Source organism: Pyxicephalus adspersus, chromosome 12 (assembly GCF_032062135.1).
Source record: "Pyxicephalus adspersus chromosome 12, UCB_Pads_2.0, whole genome shotgun sequence".
Lineage (NCBI taxonomy): Eukaryota > Metazoa > Chordata > Amphibia > Anura > Pyxicephalidae > Pyxicephalus > Pyxicephalus adspersus.
Genome location: NC_092869.1, coordinates 32,683,522 through 32,707,165, shown reverse-complemented (window position 1 = coordinate 32,707,165; position 23,644 = coordinate 32,683,522). Strand labels below are relative to the sequence as shown.

Below are 23,644 nucleotides of genomic sequence, written 5' to 3'. Positions count from 1 at the left end.
CCAGAATAATTCTCCAAGATCACCAGCGGTATGACACACTTATAGGACACCTGCATGGCGCAGCAAGCTTTAACCTAGATAGATAGCTGTTGGAGATAAAGAGCTGAAATGTTATATGTAATGCATACTGTGAGAGTCTATCATTAGATACAGTGTCACCCTGCTCTGACCTGACACTGGCTCCCATCCCAGCCATTTCCTAAGGTTGCGTTGCTCAAATTTCACGGGAAAAAAGCTGCTAATCAAGCACACTTAGCAAATTTCATCTGGCCAAGTACTAAAGAGCTATAATCAACATGCAACATTCATAAACTATGTTGATTGGAAATGTTATTGGCTGTGCCAAGTGTTAAGTGTGTTGTAGTATATAAAAAAATATTTTTTATTATGTACAGGCCACACATGTAGCAATACGTTTGTTCAGACCAATAATCTGTAGTTGGGTTCTTCCCCCACCTCCTAGATTGTAAGCTCTTCGGGACAGGGTCCTCTCCTCCTGTGTCACTGTCTGAAACGGTCTGTCATTTGCAACCCCTATTTATTGTACAGCACTGCGCAACATGTTGGGGCTATATAAATCCTGTTTTTATATAATAGGGTAGGAATAAAATTACCCACTTAATGGTCACCAGGATAAAATGTTGATGGTAAGTGTTCAATTTTTTTAGTTTAAAACAGCGTGTGTACAGATCAAGGCTAGGAGGAGATGCCAACCATGTAATGTACAAAGCTTTGAGTGCTTGTAGAAATCAACCAACATCAATGCTGAGCCTTCATAATTTAGGGAACTGAAAGTCAATTATTGAAAGAAAAGGTGAGGGACAGTAAGAGATGAAGAGTAGGAGAGGACAAAGCTAAAAGATGTATTTTGTATCGCTTATGAAACCAACCCTACCTACTGATTTTTGTGGGCCAACCAAATCCTATGTACTGTATGGCCAAAAGTTTACCAAAACCTGACAATTACATCTTCGCCAGCTTGTTGTACATTCTTAAACTCTAGTGTTGCACCACTTGGCTAGCTCAAATAGCCCTCACTCTTCTGGGAAGGCTTTCCAAACAAAATGTGTGCTTATGAGAACTTTTGCCCATCGACCCAAAAAGTCATTTGCGTACTGATGTTGGATGAGAAGTCCTGGCTCCAAAGGGACCTTCTATTGCAGGTGTTCAGTAGACTTGAGGGCATGTGCAGGCCAATTGAGTTCCTTTACACAAAACTTGTCATACCATAGAGTTATGGAGCTGGCTTGCATGTGCATGGAGCCACAGTCATACCGCAGTGTTCTCCCCAGCCCCTTTTAGCCAGGTGCACCGCCTGGCACTTTTCAGTACCCACGGGCTGTTTTTGGGTCTTAATAGAGGGGCCACAACATGCCTACAGCTTTTTACTACCCAGCTTAAAGCAATTTCTGGGAAGAATACTGTACTAGAACAGAAAAGGACCTTCATAAAAACTGTTAGCAGTGCAGATGTCTACAATTCTTTGTATTCTCTAACATTAACTGTATCCTTCACTGGAAACATCTAAACTCCGGAGGGTTGTCCACATGCTTCTGGCCATATAGTGTAGGTGTGATGGTCAAATGTCCACAGTATTTAGCTACACAATATATGTGTGTATTTTGTATTCGATTCGGCACAACTGTATTCATATGCACTCTTAATCTTTCTTTTGTTTCCCACGATTGTGTATATTATTTCAGACTGCCTTTCACCTATAAGAAAGGTGCTCAAATATTATTTTATAAACCTTTGTTAAGAGCAAACAATAATTAGGTTCTTAAGAGTTCACAGCCAGTCTCATCTTAAACATCTAGGGAGTCCTTGTCTCTGAATTACAGCAAATCTGTCTTCATGTTGAACTTTGTTTGTATAGCAGCAGTAGGTTTCCCCTGTTATAATACGTATTGAATGCCATTTCCCTTTTATGCTGTCAGCTGCAATGCTTGACAAATAGGTCTGCCAATTATATCGCTAAGTGTTTTGCTCAGTGGGAATATATTGTGTTGCAACAGAATATACTGAATTTAAATGTGCATTTGATCCACGCTTGATTTGATTCAGTCATGTTATCACAGGCGTGTAAGTACGAGGCTGATTGATGTAGCAGGTCAGGTTTCACATATAAATCATTTAGGCTAAAATTCCATTTTTTGTCAAAGAGTTTTAATATAGTTTTCTGCATCCCCTGCTTTTTTTTTATAGCTGCCATGGTTTTGATTTTTCTTGCCTGATCTGGGGATGCTGGAAACCCTCTTCATGTAATGGTCAAATCAGACTAAAGAGCTGAGAAGGAAAGTTGGCACGACTTTTCTGTGACTCCTCTTTCCAGATAGTGTAAACAGAACTCATTTCAATGTTTAGAGAGGTAACAGACGTGGCCAGGGATGACTACCATTGAGAAGAGTTTTCTTTGACGACACTGAGAATCCTTCTATAATGGCTGGTTGCACAATAGACAGTCGGACCACTTCAATGGTTTTGTGCAAGGAAATTTGAGTTTTCTCCATCAGAATAATAAAAAGACCAAATTCATTTAAAAATGTTAATTTGTATTTTGACTTCTTTGCTTTTCCTTTTAACTTATTTAATATTGTCTATCCTTCCACTTTCTGAAGAATGTTGCATACTGTCAAAAATAAACCCGTGGTGGGGTCCTACCTTTTTAGAATGTCTTCCATTTACCTTCAAGGTGACTCCATATACATTGGATGCACTTTGTTGTACAAGTATCCACCACAGCTTATGTTAGTACTTTTTGACCCACTGTGCCACTTTTTGCCAGTGGGACTGCCTACCCCCTTTTGGTGGCCAGTAGGAAGAGTGGGGGTGAGAACCTCTACAGGTTTGTTTTAGTATAGGGGCATCAATGTTATATAATTTACATTGGCTTTTGACTTTTGCACATTTGCTGTGTTAACTGTAGTGTTCCACTCATAGACAATTAATTCATATGTAGCTTGCTCTTTATTAGCATTTTTGACAAATAATTTATTTTTTTTATTTTTCTCTTTAATGTTATCTTTTTTTTTTTTTCCTTTGAGCTTTCTTAGCCAAGGAAGAAGAAAAAAATATATTCGCCATGGAGCGTTTAGAAGAGCAATTTTCCGATCTTCATGTAGCGAAGCGGTCTGCAATGAAAGACACCATGACTTACATACTTGACATTGACATGTCAAGCCCAGCGGAGGCACAAAACAATCAGACATTCGCAATCTTGTGTTCTGATAAATCAATTAGGTTGTATAACAAAGAAACCATGACCTGCCTTCAAGAATATAATGTACACCCTGTAGTTCCAAGTGGTATTCGCTTTTCCCACTCAAATATCAACCTTCTGTTTTCTGCATGCAGCGATGGCACTGTAAAATTATGGGACGCTCGAGTCTCTGGTTCAGAAGCCTCACAGATATTTAATGGCTATCCATCCAATGTTTTTATCAGCTTTGATATAAGCTGCAATGACCTTGTTGTGTGTGCCGGTACTGAAAAAGAAGACGAGGACTCTTTTCTGGTGTTCTGGGATGCAAGATATAGTTCGAATGGCGATTCCAAAGAACCTCTTGGAATTTATTCAGAGTCGCACAATGATGACGTCACTCAAGTTCGCTTTCATCCAACCAATCAAAGCTTGGTCGCGACGGGTTCCACTGATGGACTAGTTAACGTGTTTGATATCTCGGAGGATAATGAAGACGATGCCTTGCGTTACACTTGTAATTCTGATTCTTCTGTAAGCATTGTTGGTTGGGCAGGCAAGGATTACAACCAGGTGTATTGCTTGACACACGATGAAGGATTCTGTTGGTGGGATCTTGCCCAGATGGACACAGATGAGACCATCACGCTTTGCAAAGTTGAGGATATGAGGGAAAAAGCCGTCGGTTGTACCGTTGACTATCTCGTTGGCGGACTTTACCACGACAAAACAAATTCCATGTTTCTTGTGGCCGGGTCCCATGCTGGTGATATCCACCTGTTAAGCTGTGAATCTGATAAGATAACATATTTAAAAAGTTTAGGGGGAGGACATTCTGCCACTGTAAGATCATTCTACTGGTGTGTGGATGACAATTCTATGCTAACTGGTGGAGAAGATGCGGAATTGCTTCTGTGGAAATTGAAAACCAAGGACTTGGCCCCTGAAAAGAGAGACTCCATGAAAATGGTTTCCTCGGTACAGCAAAGGGTTCGCGTTCACAATTCCAAATCCTATTCCACAAAGCCCAAGAAAAACAACTCCAAGTGAAATGAAAAGCTAAAATGTTTTTTGTAACTCTATAAATGTTCATTTTTATATGCAAATTACATAAAAAATATATTTATGTATGTTGTGTAATTATAATTGAAGGGGTCTTTTGTGATGAGGTGCAGATGAAGCTGCCATGTATAAGGTCTGGGCGGTAAGATGAGCCTAGTGGCCAAGCACCTGCCTTAGAAATGGTAGGTAGTCCACAGATTGAGTATGGCTGCTTTCTTTAAAACTTTCAATTCCCAATGTAGTCCTTTTAAACATGGTACAACCTTTAAAGCTAATATGTAAAAATTTCCAAAGTAACCCTGATGCAAAACCTAAGCATAAGATTGATATCCAGTCCTTGCCAAGACTCCATGTGTTAAAGTGACCAGTGGATTTATTCATTTAGCCAGATGGAGTTTTTTATACGCAAATCTTTACTTGCTATTGAGAGAATAATTTTGGAAACTGTACTATATGTAATAGTATACTGTACCTAAATTTCTTTTAATTTCTTTTTTTATTTCATACCAATATGATAATATCAATTTTAACCTTATCTGAATGCAGCCCAAGCCATGCAGTGAAATAGAACTAGAACTAGAACATGTTCAGGTGTGCTAATAATGGTCACCTTGCACTCCCATAGTTGAATTTGTTAAAACTTAAAAAAAAAAAACAGTTCTGTTGCTCAAACACCGACGACCTCTACCAGGTGATGTGCGGTGAAGGTTATTCGTTTGCATTTCTGTATTTTTTTTTCCACTTATGTTGAGTTGGAATTGTTTGGAGCTCTCTGTTCCAAGTTCATTACTTGATATGTAGTAAAGCTAGGTTTATAATGACACCAGTTGAGCCTGTGCCTTTAAAATTACCAATGTCAACTTCCATAGATCCTTCCCCTATGTTCTTCTCGCACTATAGCAGTGTTTCCCAAGCAGGATTACTCAAGCAATTTGTGCCTCTCAGGTCAGTTTAACTGGTTCCCTGAGACCAAAATGTTATTTTAAGGGTTTCCCGATGTTACAAAGGCTGCACTATAGCGTGGGTGAAGTTCCTGCTGAAGTAGCAGGAATAACAGGACCAAGGGAAGCCAGAAGCAATGATAAGGTCTTTGAGCTCACCTTGATCATTTCCAACATCCCTCCTGCCAGGATAACAATAGAAACTTTGCTACAGTATATATTTGCTAGCAGTCACTTAAGGACCATTGGTTAGACACAATAAAAATGGTGTAGTGCCATCTTTCCTTCTGTGTTGGTACAAAATGTTCTTGGTGCTGAGCACTGTCCTTTCTTTGCATCTTTGTTGGTAAGTTTGCTTGATTAGAGTATTTTAGGCTAGTGATTATCATATTCTTTGTCAAAGGAGGTGGTCCTAAGTCAATGTAAGAGCCAACACATTTACTCCTACATTCCTAGACCACTGCAAATAATTCAGGTTCCATCAGTCCATTAAGAGACTAGGACAATGATAACAGGGAGGTTAGCATTCTGACCCAGCGCTAGGTCACAGGTTCGAGTTTGCAGGTTCTCCCAATGTTTTCCTCTGGGCACTCCAGTTTCCTCCCACATTGCAAAAACATTTTTTGTTTTATTGGCTTCCCCCCCAAAATTGACAATAGACTGTAATAAAGACATATGACTATGGTAGGGACATTAAATTGTGAGCCTTTTTGAGGGACAGTTAGTGACATGACTATGGACTTTGTGCAGTGCTGTGTAATATGTTGGGGCTATATAAATACTGTGTAATAATAATTATGTATTGTTTTTAGGTGAACATCTAATTATGTAAAAATAACAAAATGCATAAAGTATGTTTTAAAAGATCTCGGATTGTTTGTGTGTTTAATTTAAAGTAGCTTGTTTTGGTTCATTATGGTGGTGCTGGTACGCGAGTTGTCCCTGTTGGTTGCCGGTTTAGGATTCAGGCGCAGGATAGGCTTTCCATCCTTCTACGTCACAACAGCAGTAATGTGGAGGGTTGGAAGATTGAAAAACATTTTTTAGAGGTTGCATCACAGGCACCACACAGGAAGGTAGAAGACCCAGGCCCCTGAAAAGGTAAGTATATATACCCAGGGAAATTAATTCCTGGTTCTGTATAAAGCAGTGGTCGCCAACCTTTTTGGACTCGCAGACCACTAAATTTACCATGGGCGGGGAGCGGGCATCACTCAAAGTGGAAGAAACTTCCCCCATAATGACATCATGATGCCAGAACCTGCTCACTCTCCCATTGCAGGTCTGAGCCTGTCCAGAGACACAACTGGCCCACTGCCCTGATCCTGCGATCCATACGGAGACATGGTCTACAGCTTTGGCTAGTGGGGTCCTTCACCTGATCCTGCTCAGGGCGCACAGGCCAGAACTGCAGACCACCAAAATTTTCTTTTGGCAACCACTGGTATAAAGCATGTGGAGCCACCTTAAAGCTAAACTAAGTCAGGTAGGCAGACAAGGACTTTTTTAGTTTGGTTTTGGATAGATTGACAAGGGGTTAGAAGTTCTGTTTTAAATGCTGTATGGGTCCCCATTGGGGAGAATAGTTCTCTGAATGCTTTTAAGGACTGAGGATTGGGAAAAAAAATTGTGTTTTTGAGATGAAAACTTTGAAAAGTAAATGTTGTTTCGGTGACAACTTATTAACAAGTTATTCATCTTAGTTTGCACAGATTTCCTTCCACTTCCTGTTATGTGTACAAAACCACAAAAGAAGGAAAATCTCTCCATTGGGACACAGATGGCAAAATAACCCTGGCAGGGTTTTTATTTTTGGAGACTTGGACTATTTTTTTCAGACTTTTCTTGATTTTCTGCTTTTATTTTAGGTCACTGATTCAATGCATTTAAGCCACTGAATGTTTTTGTTGGGCACAGACCACTTAATCGTGCCCTAATAACATGTTTTTTTTTGTGTTGTTGAAGTACATTGTACTAAGAGGAGCTTTTTTCACTATTTATAGACGATTTGGTCCAAAATGAAGATGTAATCTAAAAAAATGAGAGTCCTTTGTTTTACGATCATGAGAGGTGTGAATCAATTTGTGTTGTAATGCATCCAGGTCATTTACATGATCTTACTCATTCAGGCTATAATTACAGGGAAGATAAGAGACCTTCACACCTGAATGTGACTTGACCTGATCCCTCACCTAATTGTGAGTCAGGAGTTTCCTGTCATTGACTCAGCTTGCATACCTTGCATACCCACATTGCATATCCAGTGAACAGTCATTTACATGGGTCATATGGTTAACCCCTTAGCTCTCCATTTAAACCATTCCAAGATTTGCTTCTAATAATTCAGTAGGATTTTACTGTAGGTTATTCTTAATTTTAACAATAGGTTAATTTGTGCATTAGGGTTGCATTAGGACAGCAGATTTATTAGGAATAAATGCCCCACACCACCTGAATAAACAAGTTGAAGGAGTTCCATGCTTTCTATATACGTAGAAGTACCAGAGTTTAGGCTGGAGAGGGAGAGATTTAAAGTGAAACCAAATGTAATAAAGAAAAATTGCAACCAGGCATGTTCTTTAATGCAAGAGGGAAAGGCTAAGTCCCTTCTGCAATAAAATAAACATTACCTACCTGATTGCAATTTTTTTTATTTACATTGGGTGCTGCCATCTTACTCCACTTTTCTTTTGGGTGGCTAATTTTTGGCCATCTTAATTGGTGAGACTGGGATGACGTGCGTGCAGAAGTTCATTTAGCCTTGCAGCCCCAGGGGATGCTGGGTTACCCAACATATCCTGGCATCCTGCATTGAGCTGAGTATGTGCAGCTCTGTAGTTAGAAAAAGAAGATTATGAACAGGTAGGTACCTATGTTTACCTTGCCTCCTTGCAAATTTGGAACCCAGAACTTTAGTTCCACTTTAAATGGCGAGTATGCACTGCTGCATGGGGGTATTTGATTATGCTTTGCCTGTCTGAGCCATTGTTTTTCATATTTGCCTAGTAGCGGCAGCCTCCAGTAATGTTTATATCCTCTGCTTAGAAATACGCTTTGTGCTTCCTGAAAAGTACCATCCAATATACCTAAATGGGCCATAACTGTACTATAGGAGTAAAGCCCCATTCTATTTTATGGGTAATTACTGCGTATGAGCCAGCAGAACCGCCAAGATATTTGAGGGAAAGATGTGTAAACACTGCGGGAGGCTGCTGCCTTTGGAAAGAGGTAAGTGGCCAGTTTATTGCTGGTGCTCTGTTTGAAAGAGAACAGATTTCAGTTATGGAGCTGTAATAATGTTTAGAGTATTGGGCTCATAGCCAAACATAAAGCTTGTGTCAAACAGGATTTGATGGGTTCATAGGAACTTACACACACTATATTTTTTTTCTTCAACACTAAATCTTACTTTCCGTAAAGAAGATTGCTCTTAGGTTCTCTATAGGGACCTGTACTATCATAAAAAGAAATGCAAAGCATGCATATCTTGTTGCGGGCAGTAATCTGTGATTTGTAATGAATTAGTTTTCCCTTTTTAAACCTAAATAATGCAAAACTGTGAGCAGGCAGGTCCCTAATTTCAGAAAGGACAAGCAATGTCCCTTGTGCAATAAAATGACCTTACCTGCCCGATTGTACTGGTAACTGTAGGGGAAGTTGGGATATGCTGAGTATCCTGTTTCTTTGACAGATGAAGACAATGATCAGGCATGTAAGAATGCTTCATTGCTAAAAGGGACATGGTATGTCCCTTTTGGCATAAAGACCTACCAAACTTTTGTTTTTCAAAATGGATCTCTAGTTCTGCTTTGAGAAAAATTCATGTTCCAAGGTAAACCATTTCATATGTAAGCTATGTAGTAAATCAAAGTAGATTTAGGTTTACTCATGTTCTGTAAATACTGAGCTAGGTCACACCAGTGATTGTCCTGAGGACCTGAGGAGCCTGTCTGAAGTAACCACATGAATGCCCTAGGGTAGTAGAAAAAGTATTTTTAACCTTAACATCGCTGAAGATCTGACATAGTACTGAGCGTTTGAAAAACAAGTAAACTTTATTGGCATCACAAATTCAGTTAGGTTATATACTATGCCATAGAATACAGCAGCAGATTTCCTAGTTAAAGTTTATTGTAGCCATCTGCCAATACGCTCACCAATGGCTCTCTCTGATATAGTTTGAAGGAGCTACTTTTCTGCATTTGAATTACATTCATCTGCATCTAGCTTCTTAGTTATGTATATATGTAGTTATGTATATTATGAATAATATATATATATACACATATACCCCATTGCTCCACTATTAAAAATTAACACCATACATCTTTCAATATTTGGTAAGCTCTTCCAAGAAGTAAGAAAGAAACTAAACTATTGGGTTTTGAATGATATCTTTTATCTACTAACTTCTGTGAGCTTTTGGGATGCACTAGATTTTATTTAAGCATTTTAGAACTTCCTACAATAACTTATGTTAAACATGGAGAAATACTCCAAAAGGCATTTAGAAATAAACTAAACAACTTCAGCACAAAGCAATACAATACAGAAAATTGTCAGAAAGCCGGAACCCAGCACTTGGAGATTTTAAAGTACTTTAAAGTATATATTAGGGAACCTAACTGCAGGCTCTAGGTCACTTTTCATGGACATCAGTACTGTATGAGTGTAACTCTCTCTTCCTCTATTTATATTTATTACCACCCCTCCAGCATACATTCTGCTTAGGGATAATACTCCTTGTCCCCCCTGGATAGTAATTACGATAGGACTCAATAATGTTTGGAACCTCACCTCCTCATTACTATAAATTGATTGAATCAACATCATCCTAGAACCTATAGTCCTTTAGTCTGAGTTATTTTCAATCCTATCATTGGATACCTGGGGACTCAGTTTACTTGTAACCACAATACATTCACATTATTGTTATTTGTTTAACTAGTTGGGCTCTGTTCAGCCTAGAATGCTTTAAGTGAATGTCTTCAGTAAACTACATTTTTGTTGCCAAAAAAGATGTCTTTGCTCAATTTCTACTTTGTTAGATAGTACACCTAGGCTTGGCGACTAACTACTTAGAAGTCAAAGATTTCCTGCAGTCCCCTCACTACTACCGCTCTACCTGAATATAGTAATAATAGAAGGGGTTCCTTAACACCTGTTATTATTAACCAGTTATTTCTTTCAAGGGTTCCCCCATATTAAAAAGGTTGAGAAAGGTTGGTTTAGAGATATGGAGTGGCCCTACGTAGAGCCCTGACCTTACGTCTACTGCAATGCAAATTGTGACTTTAGTCTTCTAGGTCAACATCAGTACCTGACCTTACAAATATTCTCTTGGCTGTTTGAATAAATGAATTACAAAAATACACTCAAAAATCTTCCCATACTGGGGTTGGTGGTTACCACGTCTTAACTTACCTGAACCAGACGTTGCATGTTGAATCTTACTTGTAGCCCGCCATTAAGAATAATTAGGGCGCGCAGTGTGTGCCAAATGTTCAAAAGCTTTTTATAAGAACCAGTACAAAGGTGCGGGTGGCCTAGGGGTAAGATGCCAGCCATCAAGAGCTGTGAAATTGTAACTGCTGTTTCTGCCGCTGCTCTGAACATTACTTTAACCAATACCATTGTTGGAAATGTCTAAATCAACCCCAATGCCTGCACAGTCCGTAAAGGAAATCGGTCAGCCAATAACACATGCAGGGCTATAAAAATTTTGAAAAGTCCTATTCACAAACTGAGCAGGCATAAGAATATATTCGATGTGAATATTTCTCTTTGTGGAATTTGCATTTTACAGTTCTCAGGTAAAAAGGTTTTGGGCAAAATACTTGGCTGACAATGTCCAAATGCTTACGTCATTCTTTTTCTCATCTCAAAGGTAAAAATGTACAGTATGGAGGACTGCTACTGATATTACAGAAAGTCGGTGCTTCTCTGATTTCCATTCCCTTAATGTACGGTCCAGAAGATGCCAGAACAGCTTTGATTCTGTGATAAAGTAAGAAAATAATATTTTACTTTTTAACAACGTGAATTTGGTATTCATCTAAACATTATAAATTGAAGTCGATCTGCATTCCTGTCTTCATTATCAAGAAACACCGGTGAATAATGGCAAATTAAAATAATGATTCATGGTGGTAAAGATATCAAACATTTAAAATTCAGTTGTGACTAATAGAAATTATGCAGAAAGATACAGGAAGTGATCTACCAGACTCCAGGCCACAAGCAGGTTTGGCTACTATCTAGGAAATGTAACCACTTTGTGTAAAGTGAATTTGCCAGCCATGTGGAGCTTCTATGGGGCTCATTTTTCACTTAGCAGGGATAAAACTTGTATGCTAGCAGAAGTTCATTAATTTAAGATACCTGGCATATACCAGCATTGAGCTGCGAACAGGTAGGTAAGTATGTGTTATTGCAGAAAGGACATCACTTGTCTCTTTTGCAATAAAAAATCATGCTTGCTCAGTTTTCAAACATGGCAGTGTGTTTCACAAATGTGCTTTGGGCTATGCTAGCTTTAAGGCTGGGGCTAATGCAGACTAAGGGCAGGTTTATACCTCATTCTTCAATGTGCGGCCCCTCGTGGCAACTTGTCAATCGATCGGGCACTCGCCTAACAGCGCTGGCTCAAAAAGAAAAGTGTCTGCACATGTGACAGCTGGCAGGAGTGAGTGATACTTTTCCCAAAAAAATAGTAAGATCCCAATAGAGTTCTTTCTTTCTCAATGGCAATCAAATAGCCAGCTTTCCTTCAATCACAGAGCTCTTTCTGCCTGCTTGGGCACATACCAAATGATGCCTACCATATTAGCTAGGAAAGTTTATTTTGTGTACCTCCCTGATTTAGTTTCAGTTTCTTACTGGGGCCTGATGTGTGAAAACCCCTTTACTATAAATGTGTCATACTGGCTACTGATTGCTCTCATTAGAATAGCAGCTGAGTGGTGCTTATCTGGCTTCTAGATAATAAAAGAACAGCACACACTGCGACACCCGTACTGTCTATACCTAGGTCTGACTTTCCAGTTGTAAATAGCTGACATGTTTATAGGCCACTTTATACGACTGATGCACACATCCCATATTCTGCGTCCCCAAGGCCCGGAGCAATGTGTACATCCTGGGCCGTGCTGGGAGTGGTGCAATAATTAGACCCATTTTTTAGCACTGGTGTGCTCCAGGTTCTGATCAGACATTCAAGAAATAACTAAATTTGTAAGTTTGTGGGCTATAATGGATAGAAATATGGAAGCCCTAGGTGATATTGGGAAAATAAATAAAATAATATAATGTAGATATAGACAGGCATGTCTCTTAAAGGGAGGGCGGGGGGGGGTGTGTGTGACACCTACCCATCCTAAATGAACTGGTGCCGGAAACAGTATGATTCAGCTCAGCGGTCCCCAACCTGTGGTCTGGTCGCGAGAAAATTTTGGTGGTCTGCAGCTCTGGCTGGTGCACCCCCCAGCAGGGTCAGAAGAAGGACCACACTTGGGGAGGTGCACCAGGCAGAACCCCGGATCACATCTCCTGTATGCATCACAGGCTCAGGGCGGTGGGGAGGCATCATGACATCACTCGGGGGGAAGTTTCCTCCCTTTTGAGTGACACACGGCTCCCCGCTCATGCGTGTTTCGGAGTCTGTAAATTTAATGGTCAGTGACATCTAAAAGGTTGGGGACCACTTGGTATGTACCTTTTTGCAAGAGAACAGGGGCCTGGTTATGCATGCAAAAAATGCTGCAAGAATAAGGAATTTTAACGTTTTAAGCTTGTTATTGCCCTTTAGAGCAGCTTAAACCATATAAGCCCAATAGCAAAAATTACATTTATTTAGGCCTACTGGGCCTTCGATATGGTTGCTGTTTTTTTCTATATTTTCAGCTAGTACCACACTTCCTGTTTTAGGGTGGCTACAATCACAGTACTATACATATGAAGGAGGAACGTAGCCACCTTTGGTCAGCGGCACCTGCGAAGAGGGGAGTGTTACATGTATTAGAAGATATAGATGGAATTTTCATGTTATTACCAAATTATTTACCTCCAGCTAACACTTTTTAGGCAGCTACAGTAACATGTTTGTATTCTTTTGGGATAAAGATTTTTTTACATGAATAAAAGTTGATAATTGTAAGCCCCCCAGTTAGTGGTAAATGGTTTGTCTCAGCCTTCTGCTACTTTGAACAACTTGGCCAGTTAAAGAAACAAAAATAACAGACTAGCTGGCACGATCAGCCGATACTACTTCTGATTTATTGCCAACCGTTATTTTGTTTAATTTACTTGTGTTTCCAAATTCTTGTTTTTCTGTCTTTGCTCTTCCTAAAACTTTCAATATTGTGACTGTTCTGTGGATCTTCTATGGCAGTGCCAGTTGATTGTATTTAATCTAACAGGATTCCCAAACTGCACTCACTTGGTATTGTGGTTGCTACAGAATTTTTTTAATGAGCTGATGGGGAGGACTTTGATCCAAGTGTGTGTCTTAAACTTCAATTGTCGGACTTGGGCCTACACCCTGTCATGCAGTCTAATAAAAGTCCCCTAAGTAACCATTAGAAGCCTTCCTATTTGATGGTTCAATACTAGCATTAATAATATTAAATATAGCATTAATAATAATAAAAATATCGCTTCCATCATTGGTGTTCAATGGCAGCGATATTTAACCCTCCCCAGATTGGTGATCCCCAATAATATTGGGTTGGAACTGTACTTGTACTAAGGATGGAGATCCCTCCTGCTGACAATACTGGACATTCATTCAGTTCCTGCAGGGGGTATTTCAATATTTACCCCCCATCCCCCATTGGCTGGGTTGGTGCGGAGCATAGATTTCCCTCCTGCTGACAATACTAGATATTCTTTTAGTGCCTGTAAGGGGTATTTCAGTGATATTTACCCTATCCCCTCCCCCATTGGTTGGGTTGGTGTGGAGCATCGATATTCCTCCTGCTGACAGTACGGAATGTTTTTTCAGTGCCTGCAGGGGGCATTTCAGTGACAGTGCCCCCCTCCCCTATTAGTTGGGTTGGTGCTGAGGATAGAGATCCCTCTTGCTGACAATACTGGATGTTCTTTCAGTGCCTGCAATGGACATTTCAGACATATGCCATGGTCTTGTGGGACAAACTCCCAGGCCTGATCCATAGAATTCAGTAAACTTGGCAGCAGTCCACAAAAAACATGGGATTGTCCAATTTTGGTAATGGTGTCTGCCTGTGAATGCCCCACGTTTTACCCACATAAGGTTACCAGTGGAGATCCTGAAAGCCATATGGTATGTGCCACTAGTCTCTGGACTGGGTTCTATCAGGGTATGTTTGCCATGTGCTTCATAAAAGAGACCTAGCCCCAGGAAAAAAAAAACATTTTGGGCAAAAAACCTATAGAGGAATATTTGTTTACTGGACACGAAGACCAACCATAGTTTTGATGAGCCCTGCAGCCTTACACTTCTAGGAGTGTCGGATACCTGGACCTAAACCCTGGCAGTTGTAGGTAGGTGGCAGCCTCTGTATTGTGATCGAACTTTTCCACAAGAACCCCAAAACAGCCGGGTGGTTACAGAAAAGTGCTGGGTGGTGCGCCCAGCTAAAAGGGTCCGAGAGAACACTGAGCATGGGATTCTGGGTCGTCTGGAGGCCCTACAATGGGACCCATTGCCCAGGAAATATGCAATTTTTTCTTTCAGTGGGTTATTCAGCCTGAAATATTTCATCTTAGGGACAGGGTTCTTTAATGTGACAATTGTCAAGCCCAGATGGAATTTATTATTATTAAACAGGATTTATATAGCGCCAACATATTACGCAGCGCTGTACATTAAATAGGGATTGCAAATGACAGACTAATACAGACAGTGATACATCCAATCACCAATAGATGCACACCGTGTCTGAGGAGTCCCATTGGGGTATAATATGGGGGATTTAGATATATCTCACATGTACATTGTGTATTTTGACGAAAGGGTTCCTTCTGCTAATAAAAAAGGGGGTTGCACATTAAAAAAAACGAAACAACAAAAAAAGCTCTGAATTTTTTCTCCACATAAAAGGGTTGTCTAGTTTAGGTACGCTTTAAGTTTACAGAACAGGAAGTACGAGGAAATCTCCTTTTAATTTTGCATGATCAGGCCAGTCATTATGTAAGAAAGGGATCGGCGATGTCCCTTTTGCAATATTGCGATTTATCTGCCTGATCACTCCGGGATTCTGACGTCACAGCATGCGCAGCGTCACCTTTGCTTGTCAGGGAAACCCGGCAATCCTGACATCCCATGCGGTTGCACAGGACTTCCGTCATCCCGGCATGGCCAATCAAGATGGCTGAAGATTGTCCAGAAGAAGAAAGGAAGATGGCGGCGCCCAGGGCTGGGGGTTCAGTTCCCTTTTAACAAGACAAAGATGGAAAGAAGAAACCTAACAAGGCTTAGATATACTATACCTGTACTGCCATCAATATGCCAGCCGGGTTTTGTATTTTTGTGGTCATAAAGGTGATAATGAGCCCCCAGAATGAGGCCTACATGAAAACAAAGGGTCAGCTGACTCCTGGGCATGCCGCAACCTATAGTCCCACAGCCCCTAAGGAAGGTGCTGAAAAGTGGGACAACAATGGATCCTTATCGCCCAGCAGCCAATCAGCTTCCTTCTGCTATTCGAAAACTGAAACCTGATTGGTTGCTATGAGCAACAGCTGCACTTGCCATAAACCTCTCCCACATGCTCGTTTTGGAATAAATTAAAGGTTCCGCTTTAGTAATGTCACCGCACACTAAGCCCTGGGACCCTTCACTGGTGAAAACACCCCGTTTCTATACAGTAGAAAGGACCCTTCCCGCCCTTCACCCTCCCCCCTTCCTCCATACGGGTTCTTCCCTCAGCGACCAATCCCAGCACCCCTTCCCAGCACTCTGCGTGCTCACACTACCCTGCTAGGTTCGGGCCCTCGCCTCTCCAGCGCTGCGCGCCGCAGCCAATCAGCGCACGCCTCCCTTTTGAACCTGCCCGTTCGTCAGCACAGAGGTGGGCGGGTCCTGCGGGTAGTCAGGTTAGGTTGTGTTTGTGTTCTGTATGTGTGTGCCATGGACTCAGCCCAGCAGTGATATTGACAATAGAGAGGAAACTGACAAGAGGGGACACACAGCTAAGCAGACACTCACACACCAAGGCCGCCTTCTATCCTCTGCCCCCCTCGGGGACAGTCCAAGCTCAGGCCGCTGAGGGAATGTGACTCCTATTGTCAGGGATTGCCGAGGAGGATTAGCCCGGGTTCGCAGGAACAAGCTGCTGTTGCTGGGGGAATCGCCGAGCATTGAGGCCTACACTGTGAGCCGAGCCACCCAGAGGGAAGGGAGAGCCCCAGCACCATCATCTCTAATCCCTATAGAGAGCTCCAAGGTAATCCCCTCCTCCACCATCATCACCCCCAGCCCACCTTCCCTGCCCCCTCACCTATCTGTACATGTGTGTGCTCTGATCCTGCTATATATGTGTAATAGATTTATGATGGGATTGCACATTGCCATTGATCAGGCTGAAAGGATCACTGCACCTCCCACAGACTTTGAGTTTCATCGCCCAATGGCTTTCTAATCTCTGGTGATCATTCACCCCCCCCTTCCTATAATTGTGCACCCCCTTTCCAATATTTCTGCACCCCCTTATAATTCTGCACCCCTCTTCTTTTATTTCTGCACTCCCCTTCCTATAATTCTGCACCCCCTTCATTTATATTTCTGCACCCCCCTTCCTATATTTCTGCACCCCCTTTTTTTTAAGTCTCATTCCTTCTTCTGCACCCCCCCATAACATAACCGCCAGTCATTGATTCATTCAGTGAACAATTGGTTTATTACTTTTTCAGTTCACAGTTTTTGCAAAGTCTGAGTATAGGGCAACACTTCTCAACCCGGGTTCCTTCAGCGATTAGTGGCAATCCTTCCTTTGTATGGTAATGTTTGCCACCCCCTAAATATATAGGTAAATAAAAAAAAAGGGCAAAAGAAAGCTGTTTTTTTTTTTTTTTTAGGCAAAACAAATGTTTTTGTATATTTCACACTATTAATCATATACAACAACAATGGTGATATGTGGTAATTCCCATTAAATAAGTATGGGATATGTGGACCATTGGCTATACATGTCAGATATCTGACTAAATAACACGAGTATAAGACGTGAAGTCCCTTGGCCCGACGCGTTTCGCTGTGTGGCTTCCTCGGGGGATTGGCAGAGACCGATAATACTCTGTGTGAGACAGGGTAGTATAAACAATGTACAATAAGCAATGAATTCTTATACAAATAACATAACTCAGTAATGATTTAACAGAAATAAACATAAATCAACCAAATATAGGTATGTTGGATGTGACATATGGTGTGTTCGATATACAGTGGTTACTGGTGAGTAATTTTTGTGGATAAATAAATTGGTGTGATGATGTGTGTATGAGTTAAGAATATGGTGTGGTATTGCTGGCATAAAGAGTCCAAGTTAGTATATGAGTACAAGATATACAGAGGAAGATCATGGCATTATGGCTGAGGATTGATAAATTAGTGAGGTGGATAAACAAGGTCCCAAATGGTTATAAATAGCTGAGGTTTATGTAAGATGAATTGCAATAGTAGATGGATTGCCGCTGTAATGTCAACATGTGAGCAGCTCAGTGGATAGCACTCCGGCCTTTGCAGCGCTAGATCCAGGTTCAAATCTCGGCCAGGACAAATCTGCATGGAGTTTGCAGGTTCCCTGTGTCTGTGTGGGTTTCCTCTGGGTACTCTGGCTTCCTCCCACATCCCAAAAACATGCAGTTTGGTTAATTGGCTTCCCACCTTAGGTGTTAATGACATATGAGCATGGTAGGGACATTGGATTGTGAGCCCCCTTGAAGGACAGATAGTGACATAACTATGGACTTTGTACAGTGCTGCGTAATATGATGGCGCTATTTAAATACTGGCACTATAATAATAACATAGGAATTGCCAAGGGATCTAGTGCACCAGAGCCAGGAAGAGGAATGGTGGACGTCACTTCCTTCTGACATAGGGTGCCAATTGGTATTAGGTGAAGGGTTGGAAGCTGGGATAACACTCATGTACACTCATTTCAAGCCCTCCAGTGTTGTCACCCAGAAGGCCTGAGATCTGGCAGGATCACCCAGCATTCTTATAAGAAACAAAATTTACTCTTTTGTGGTGCAACAATTTTATTAAAATTAAATCTGAGTAATATTTGTTATATAAGAGCAAGGGGTGAAATGGCAACATCATGTCTGGAGGTGTAGGCTGTTAATGGGCACATGGAGTGTTGGTAGTAAGTTTACTGACTTCCGGGGTTGTTCTGACCGTCTAACACGTTAATTAGGGTGAAATGGTGCTTTCTGCTGCTTGGACTTTGGGGTGCTAGTAGATCTTTCTGTTGGAGATGATAATAGATGGTATGGGATCATTACACCAGGACAGGTCAAAATCCAAAAGGTCTGATCCTTTATTCATCTGCTAATTGTAACTGTAACCTAATTGATAGGTGTCAGGGACGTTGTAATGTAAAAACAAGCACAGGGAGAAAGTGCTATACCCTGATCCTATAAATGTTATCATTTACTTTCAAATACAAAATAAATTGTAACATTTCAAAAACATGCAGTTAGGTTATTTGGCTTTCCCCCAAAAAATGACCTTCGACTGTATTGAAGACATAGGGGACATTAGATTGTAAGCTCCTTTGAGGGCAAGTTAGTGACATGACTATGGACTTTGTACAGCGCTGCATAATGTGTCAGCGCTATATAAATACTATGTAATAATAATTGACGATGTAACAAATGAAGGTTCATAAGTAGCATTTATTAATGACCATATGGCTTGCTGTTCTTTTATTTTTTTAAATTGCATAAAGTGCAAAGTTTCACAAGCTTTTTAACCCTTGAAATAACTTTCAGGTCTTTAGGAAGCCCGTGCTATAATCACTAAATCCACAGCTCACAGTATATTAGTGTGGTGATCAGTGGGTGGAATGTCACCCTTACCGATAACCAAGAAGATCATTAGTGGCAGTAGTAACTGACCTGAGAGGTACAACTGCCCAAGGAACCCCTAGCAACCTCAGAAATGCTGATATAGGTCTGACTCTCATATTCTAAAGACTCTCTGTATGTAATAATGGGGGAATTGTGGACCTTTATCTATTACAAGTCCCAGCACCCCTCTGCCCATCCGCAGCATGGAGTCTTTATGTTACTTTTTGCATATGCATGCTTGCCTGAGCCTTGGGCTGATTGCATTGACATTGTCACCATGTAACGTGGCCGGTCTGTAGAATTTCCATTTACTTGCACAGGTTATTTTGGGTTGTAGGTATTTGCATGTTGTGCACACTGTTTCCCAGATGTAAGCACATGATTCCTCCGGTAGGCTAGTCCTCTTGCATACCTCGCATAGATGTGTGGCAAGCATTGGAAACTGCCATTACAGGAAAATCATGTTTGCAGCCATCTGTTTCTAGTGAACATTAGACACCTGAATGGATCGCTTGCACATGGTTTTTTGTAAAAGAAAGTTGTATATTGTTTTATCAGTTGTTTTCTGTCTCCCTGGTAGTAACTGCTTAAGGGACAGAAATGCTGAGCAAGACCTAAAGAGGTTTTAATAATTGATAAGGAAGGTGATAGAAAGTGTTACTAAATATACACTAAGGAAGTCTGTGTACAACCGTCACACGCACACACTTATCCTGCAGTTTGAAGTGACGTATCAGCCACCCATTCTGTGCTATTCCTGTTTGCTGCGCTGCAGTGGGAGTCAGTGCTACTTATTCCAAGAGAAATAAACCTAGCGGAGCTTTGCTGGGCTCTTTTTCTTCTCCATGGAAATCTTAAGCAAGCTAATGATGTCCTTCCACATGATTAGTGGTCAGGATACTGCAGGCATGAGAGGTAACAATTATTAATCTTTGATTTCACTCCCGTTTAGTTAACATGGCCAACAATAAGCAGTGATACTACTTGAAGGTTACAGTGGTAGACGTTGTCTTTATTATAGGTGTTTGTAATGGGATTGGTAGTTTTACATTTTGTATCGAGGATGTGTCTGTAATCAGAATAGAGTTATCAATGGAATTACTGAGAGATATACAGAGGCTGCTATTGCTGATCGTCCTCTTTAAAACGTGATGTCTGGCTGTCATTAGTTGGGTGAAACAAGTATGCAGATCAGGAGTTGTGACTTGCACGAGTGTTCCAGGTCAGTGACTCCATATGCTTTGAGGAAATGGCTGGGGAAGTAGGATTTTCAGGATATTGTTAGTGCAGGGCTCCAGATTTTCAGGTTTTCTCTAACACAGTTGGGGTGATGGCGGTGATACCAGGAGGCTGCTATTTTTGTTGTAGCTACAAGGCTATCCAACGCCAGTCCTTCAGGGTATGGATTTTCATATAAACATTTTCTGTCTTCTTATAAACTGCTCCTTAATTACTGATGTCTCATAAAGAAGTGTGCAAATCCTGCCCCTTGAAGACTGGAGTTGGACAGCCCTGGACCTGATGTGTCTAGTAAATGTCCCTTTGTAATTTTTTTAATAAAAAGTTTTGGGATTTTGCTATTTTTGCTGCTCTCCTCCTCCTGTGTCACTGTCTTTATCTGTCTGTCATTTGCAACCCCTATTTAATGTACAGCACTGGGTAAAATGTTGGCGCTATATAAATCCTGTTTAATATTAATAATAATAATAATAATAATAATAATAATAATATCATGGGATGCAAGTCTATCCCCCGTTCTCCTCCTCCAGAATAACATATAAGGTCTGGACCGCTGTATTCTGGGTGAGCACAGCGGTTTGGATTACATACAAAATCCCAACTACAGTGCTCTAATCATCAACTCTCATGTTTCCTTAGCAGCGTTGATTGAAGGACTGTGCAGGGGATATCAGTCAGCTGAAGATCTCTAGAAATTGGATGAAATAAAAAAGTAGCCAGAGTAGGGGAAATAGAATATGTATATTAAGCAAAGAAGCAAAAAAAATCCAAATTGTGTGTGTGTGACACATTAAAAACATACAACTTTTTCATTTTATAGTTAAAACCAAATGGTTAGCAAAAATTTGGTGTTTGGACTCTAGTGTGCATGGGATCCCTAAATAGTAGTGTGATTGCTGTTTACATCTATTCTGATACCACATATGGTGGAGGTTGTGGTCTTAGATTTACACACATGCAAAAAAAGCCTTTCCAACGACAAATGACTGCACGATGCATGAACGAGCGCTGTACATACAGCACCATTCTGCTCTATAGAGAGGGGAGAATGACGGGGCTGCACCCCACTGCGCTCTCTCCCCTTCACTTTCATTACGATGGACGACGAGCACTCTACACACTCAAGATTCTCATCCGATATTGGTTCTGATGCAATTATCGTACGAGCACCATTGCACATATCTACCTAGCCTTAGACTTTATTTTTATCTATTATGAATGTAAAGAAAGAAATATTGTAACTATATAACATGATTTAAGTTATTGTGTTAAGGTACCTAAAACATCCTGAATAGAAATGTACAGAAAGGTCTGAGGAAAAAAGTCTCATACACACGTGCAAACGAACGATTAATGACCGACCGATCAATGATTATTCATGATTATTTTGAACTATCGTATGGTGCACGATTCTGTACATGCTGTAATGATTCAATCATTCAAATATAATCCTCCAATAATGTACACTCATTAGATATGATCGTTTGAATGATGCAGGAAGTGACGTGTACCCGAGAAAGTGTACTGCAGAACAATCCACAATCACTGAACAACCGTACACACAATAGATAGCAGACTATCGTCGCTCAATCAGATCTGCTGGGACGGTCGTTTGTTTCCAGCAACATTCCTTGTTCGTCATTGTTGGCCAGTTGTTGTGCACTTTTTTTTGTTAACGATTATCGGACGTTCGATCGTTAGTCCTTCGTTCCAAAGATAATTAGTGCACGTGTGTATGTAGCCTTAGACTGGCTGCAACAACATTTTAGGCGTTTAAACATACAATCTGTGCTAATCATTCTACAAACAGTAAACATTGCTGCACCTGCAATACAATACTAATATAATACTGTACTAGTATATATAATACTTTGGATGTGTGGTGAGGTTGTGCATTTTCCAAAAATGGTACGGCTTTGTTTTTTGCATTGAAATATGGTTCACAATGTAATGCAATGCAATTCAATGCCAGTAAAGCCTGACATTGGCCTTGACACTTTTTTTGTTACTTTAACAAGAGGGTTAATGGGTCAGTTATGTTATAGTGTAAAGGTGTGAACAGGATCTCTATATGGAGAATTGTTCTCCAGTACATACAGATAAAGGATACCGTCCCAGGTGTTACCCGCTGCTACTTCTGTAAGTCGCTTCAGTGTTCATTCAGTACAGACAAGAAAGGTGAATTATCGAAGCAAAATTGGTTGCAGATTTTTTTTTTTTGCCAGTTGGTGACTAAAAGAGGCTGTTCAGAAAAGCCAAGCAACAAACAAGTCAGTGAGCCAAAAGACCATGAGAGGGAGGGCAGTCACTGATGTTACCTGGTGCTGAAAGCTCTCAACTTTAGTGTTGGTTCACTACCAGGACCAAACATGAGAAGGAGGTGTAGATATAACAATTATAGCTGGGGATTCCTGAGAACCTAAAAAGTTTTATTTCAAGGTTTCCCTTGTGTTAAAAAGGTAGAGAAAGACAAGTAGGTGGGCAGACTGAAAACCAAGCTATAGGGGAGTTATGTCTTGGGCTCATCTCAAACACTTTCTCTTTTTTCATTACAACATTTAGCTGAGATTGAAGTGAGTGGTTGTAATGCAGTGCTCAACCCAGAAATTTTTTTAAGCTGGGTGGGAAGAAATTGTAGGCGGGTGGCAGCCCCTGTATTGTGACCAAACTCGTGACTGAAAAGTGCCGGGTGGTGCACCCAGCTAAAAGGGCCTGGGGAGAACCCTGTAATTCATAAACAGTAATAATTATGCCTTCTTTATGTAAGTGCTGCAGCATGTAATCTATTAATTTAAATTTGAGTCTACCAGAAGAAAGGAGAAGATCCCACACTTTCCAAACATTCTGTCCAACCCTGTCCTGGCATTTTATTGTCATCACTGCACATGAGGCCCTAATTGCAAGTAATGAAGGGTCTTCTCTATTTCACTTTATATGATCTCTCAGCCATAGATGTGACAAGGACCCCTATAACGTTTAACCTGATCACAATTTATCTACACCCGATCTTCTCTCGCGCTGCCATCTTCTCCCTCCTTCTCTTCCTGGTGTCAGTTTTTTGGCCATTTCAATTGACCACACCAGGATAACAAAACGCTGAATGTGCGTGGGCATTCATTTTGTCCTGGCAGCCCCGGGGAATGCTGGG

At 40.8% G+C, this 23,644-nt stretch overlaps 2 protein-coding genes across 2 annotated transcripts in view; both read left to right on the top strand.

Annotated features, from left to right (window-relative positions):
* Positions 1–3,048: 3,048 nt before the first annotated feature.
* Positions 3,049–6,067, top strand: WDR89 (WD repeat domain 89). The gene has a single exon (XM_072428308.1). The coding sequence runs from the start codon at positions 3,083–3,085 to the stop codon at positions 4,247–4,249; it is 1,167 nt and encodes a 388-aa protein (XP_072284409.1). The 5' UTR covers positions 3,049–3,082; the 3' UTR covers positions 4,250–6,067.
* A 10,198-nt stretch (positions 6,068–16,265) lies between these two features.
* Positions 16,266–23,644, top strand: part of PPP2R5E (protein phosphatase 2 regulatory subunit B'epsilon) — a 61,232-nt gene continuing 53,853 nt past the window's right edge. The window contains exon 1 of the mRNA XM_072427656.1: positions 16,266–16,628. The gene's annotated coding sequence lies outside the window, so the exon portion shown is untranslated. The remainder of the gene's footprint in view (positions 16,629–23,644) is intronic.

What these genes read in the sequence shown, in the direction of transcription:
- WDR89 (XM_072428308.1), top strand. Translation starts at nt 3,083, where the DNA reads ATGGAGCGTTTAGAAGAGCAATTTTCCGATCTTCATGTAGCGAAGCGG.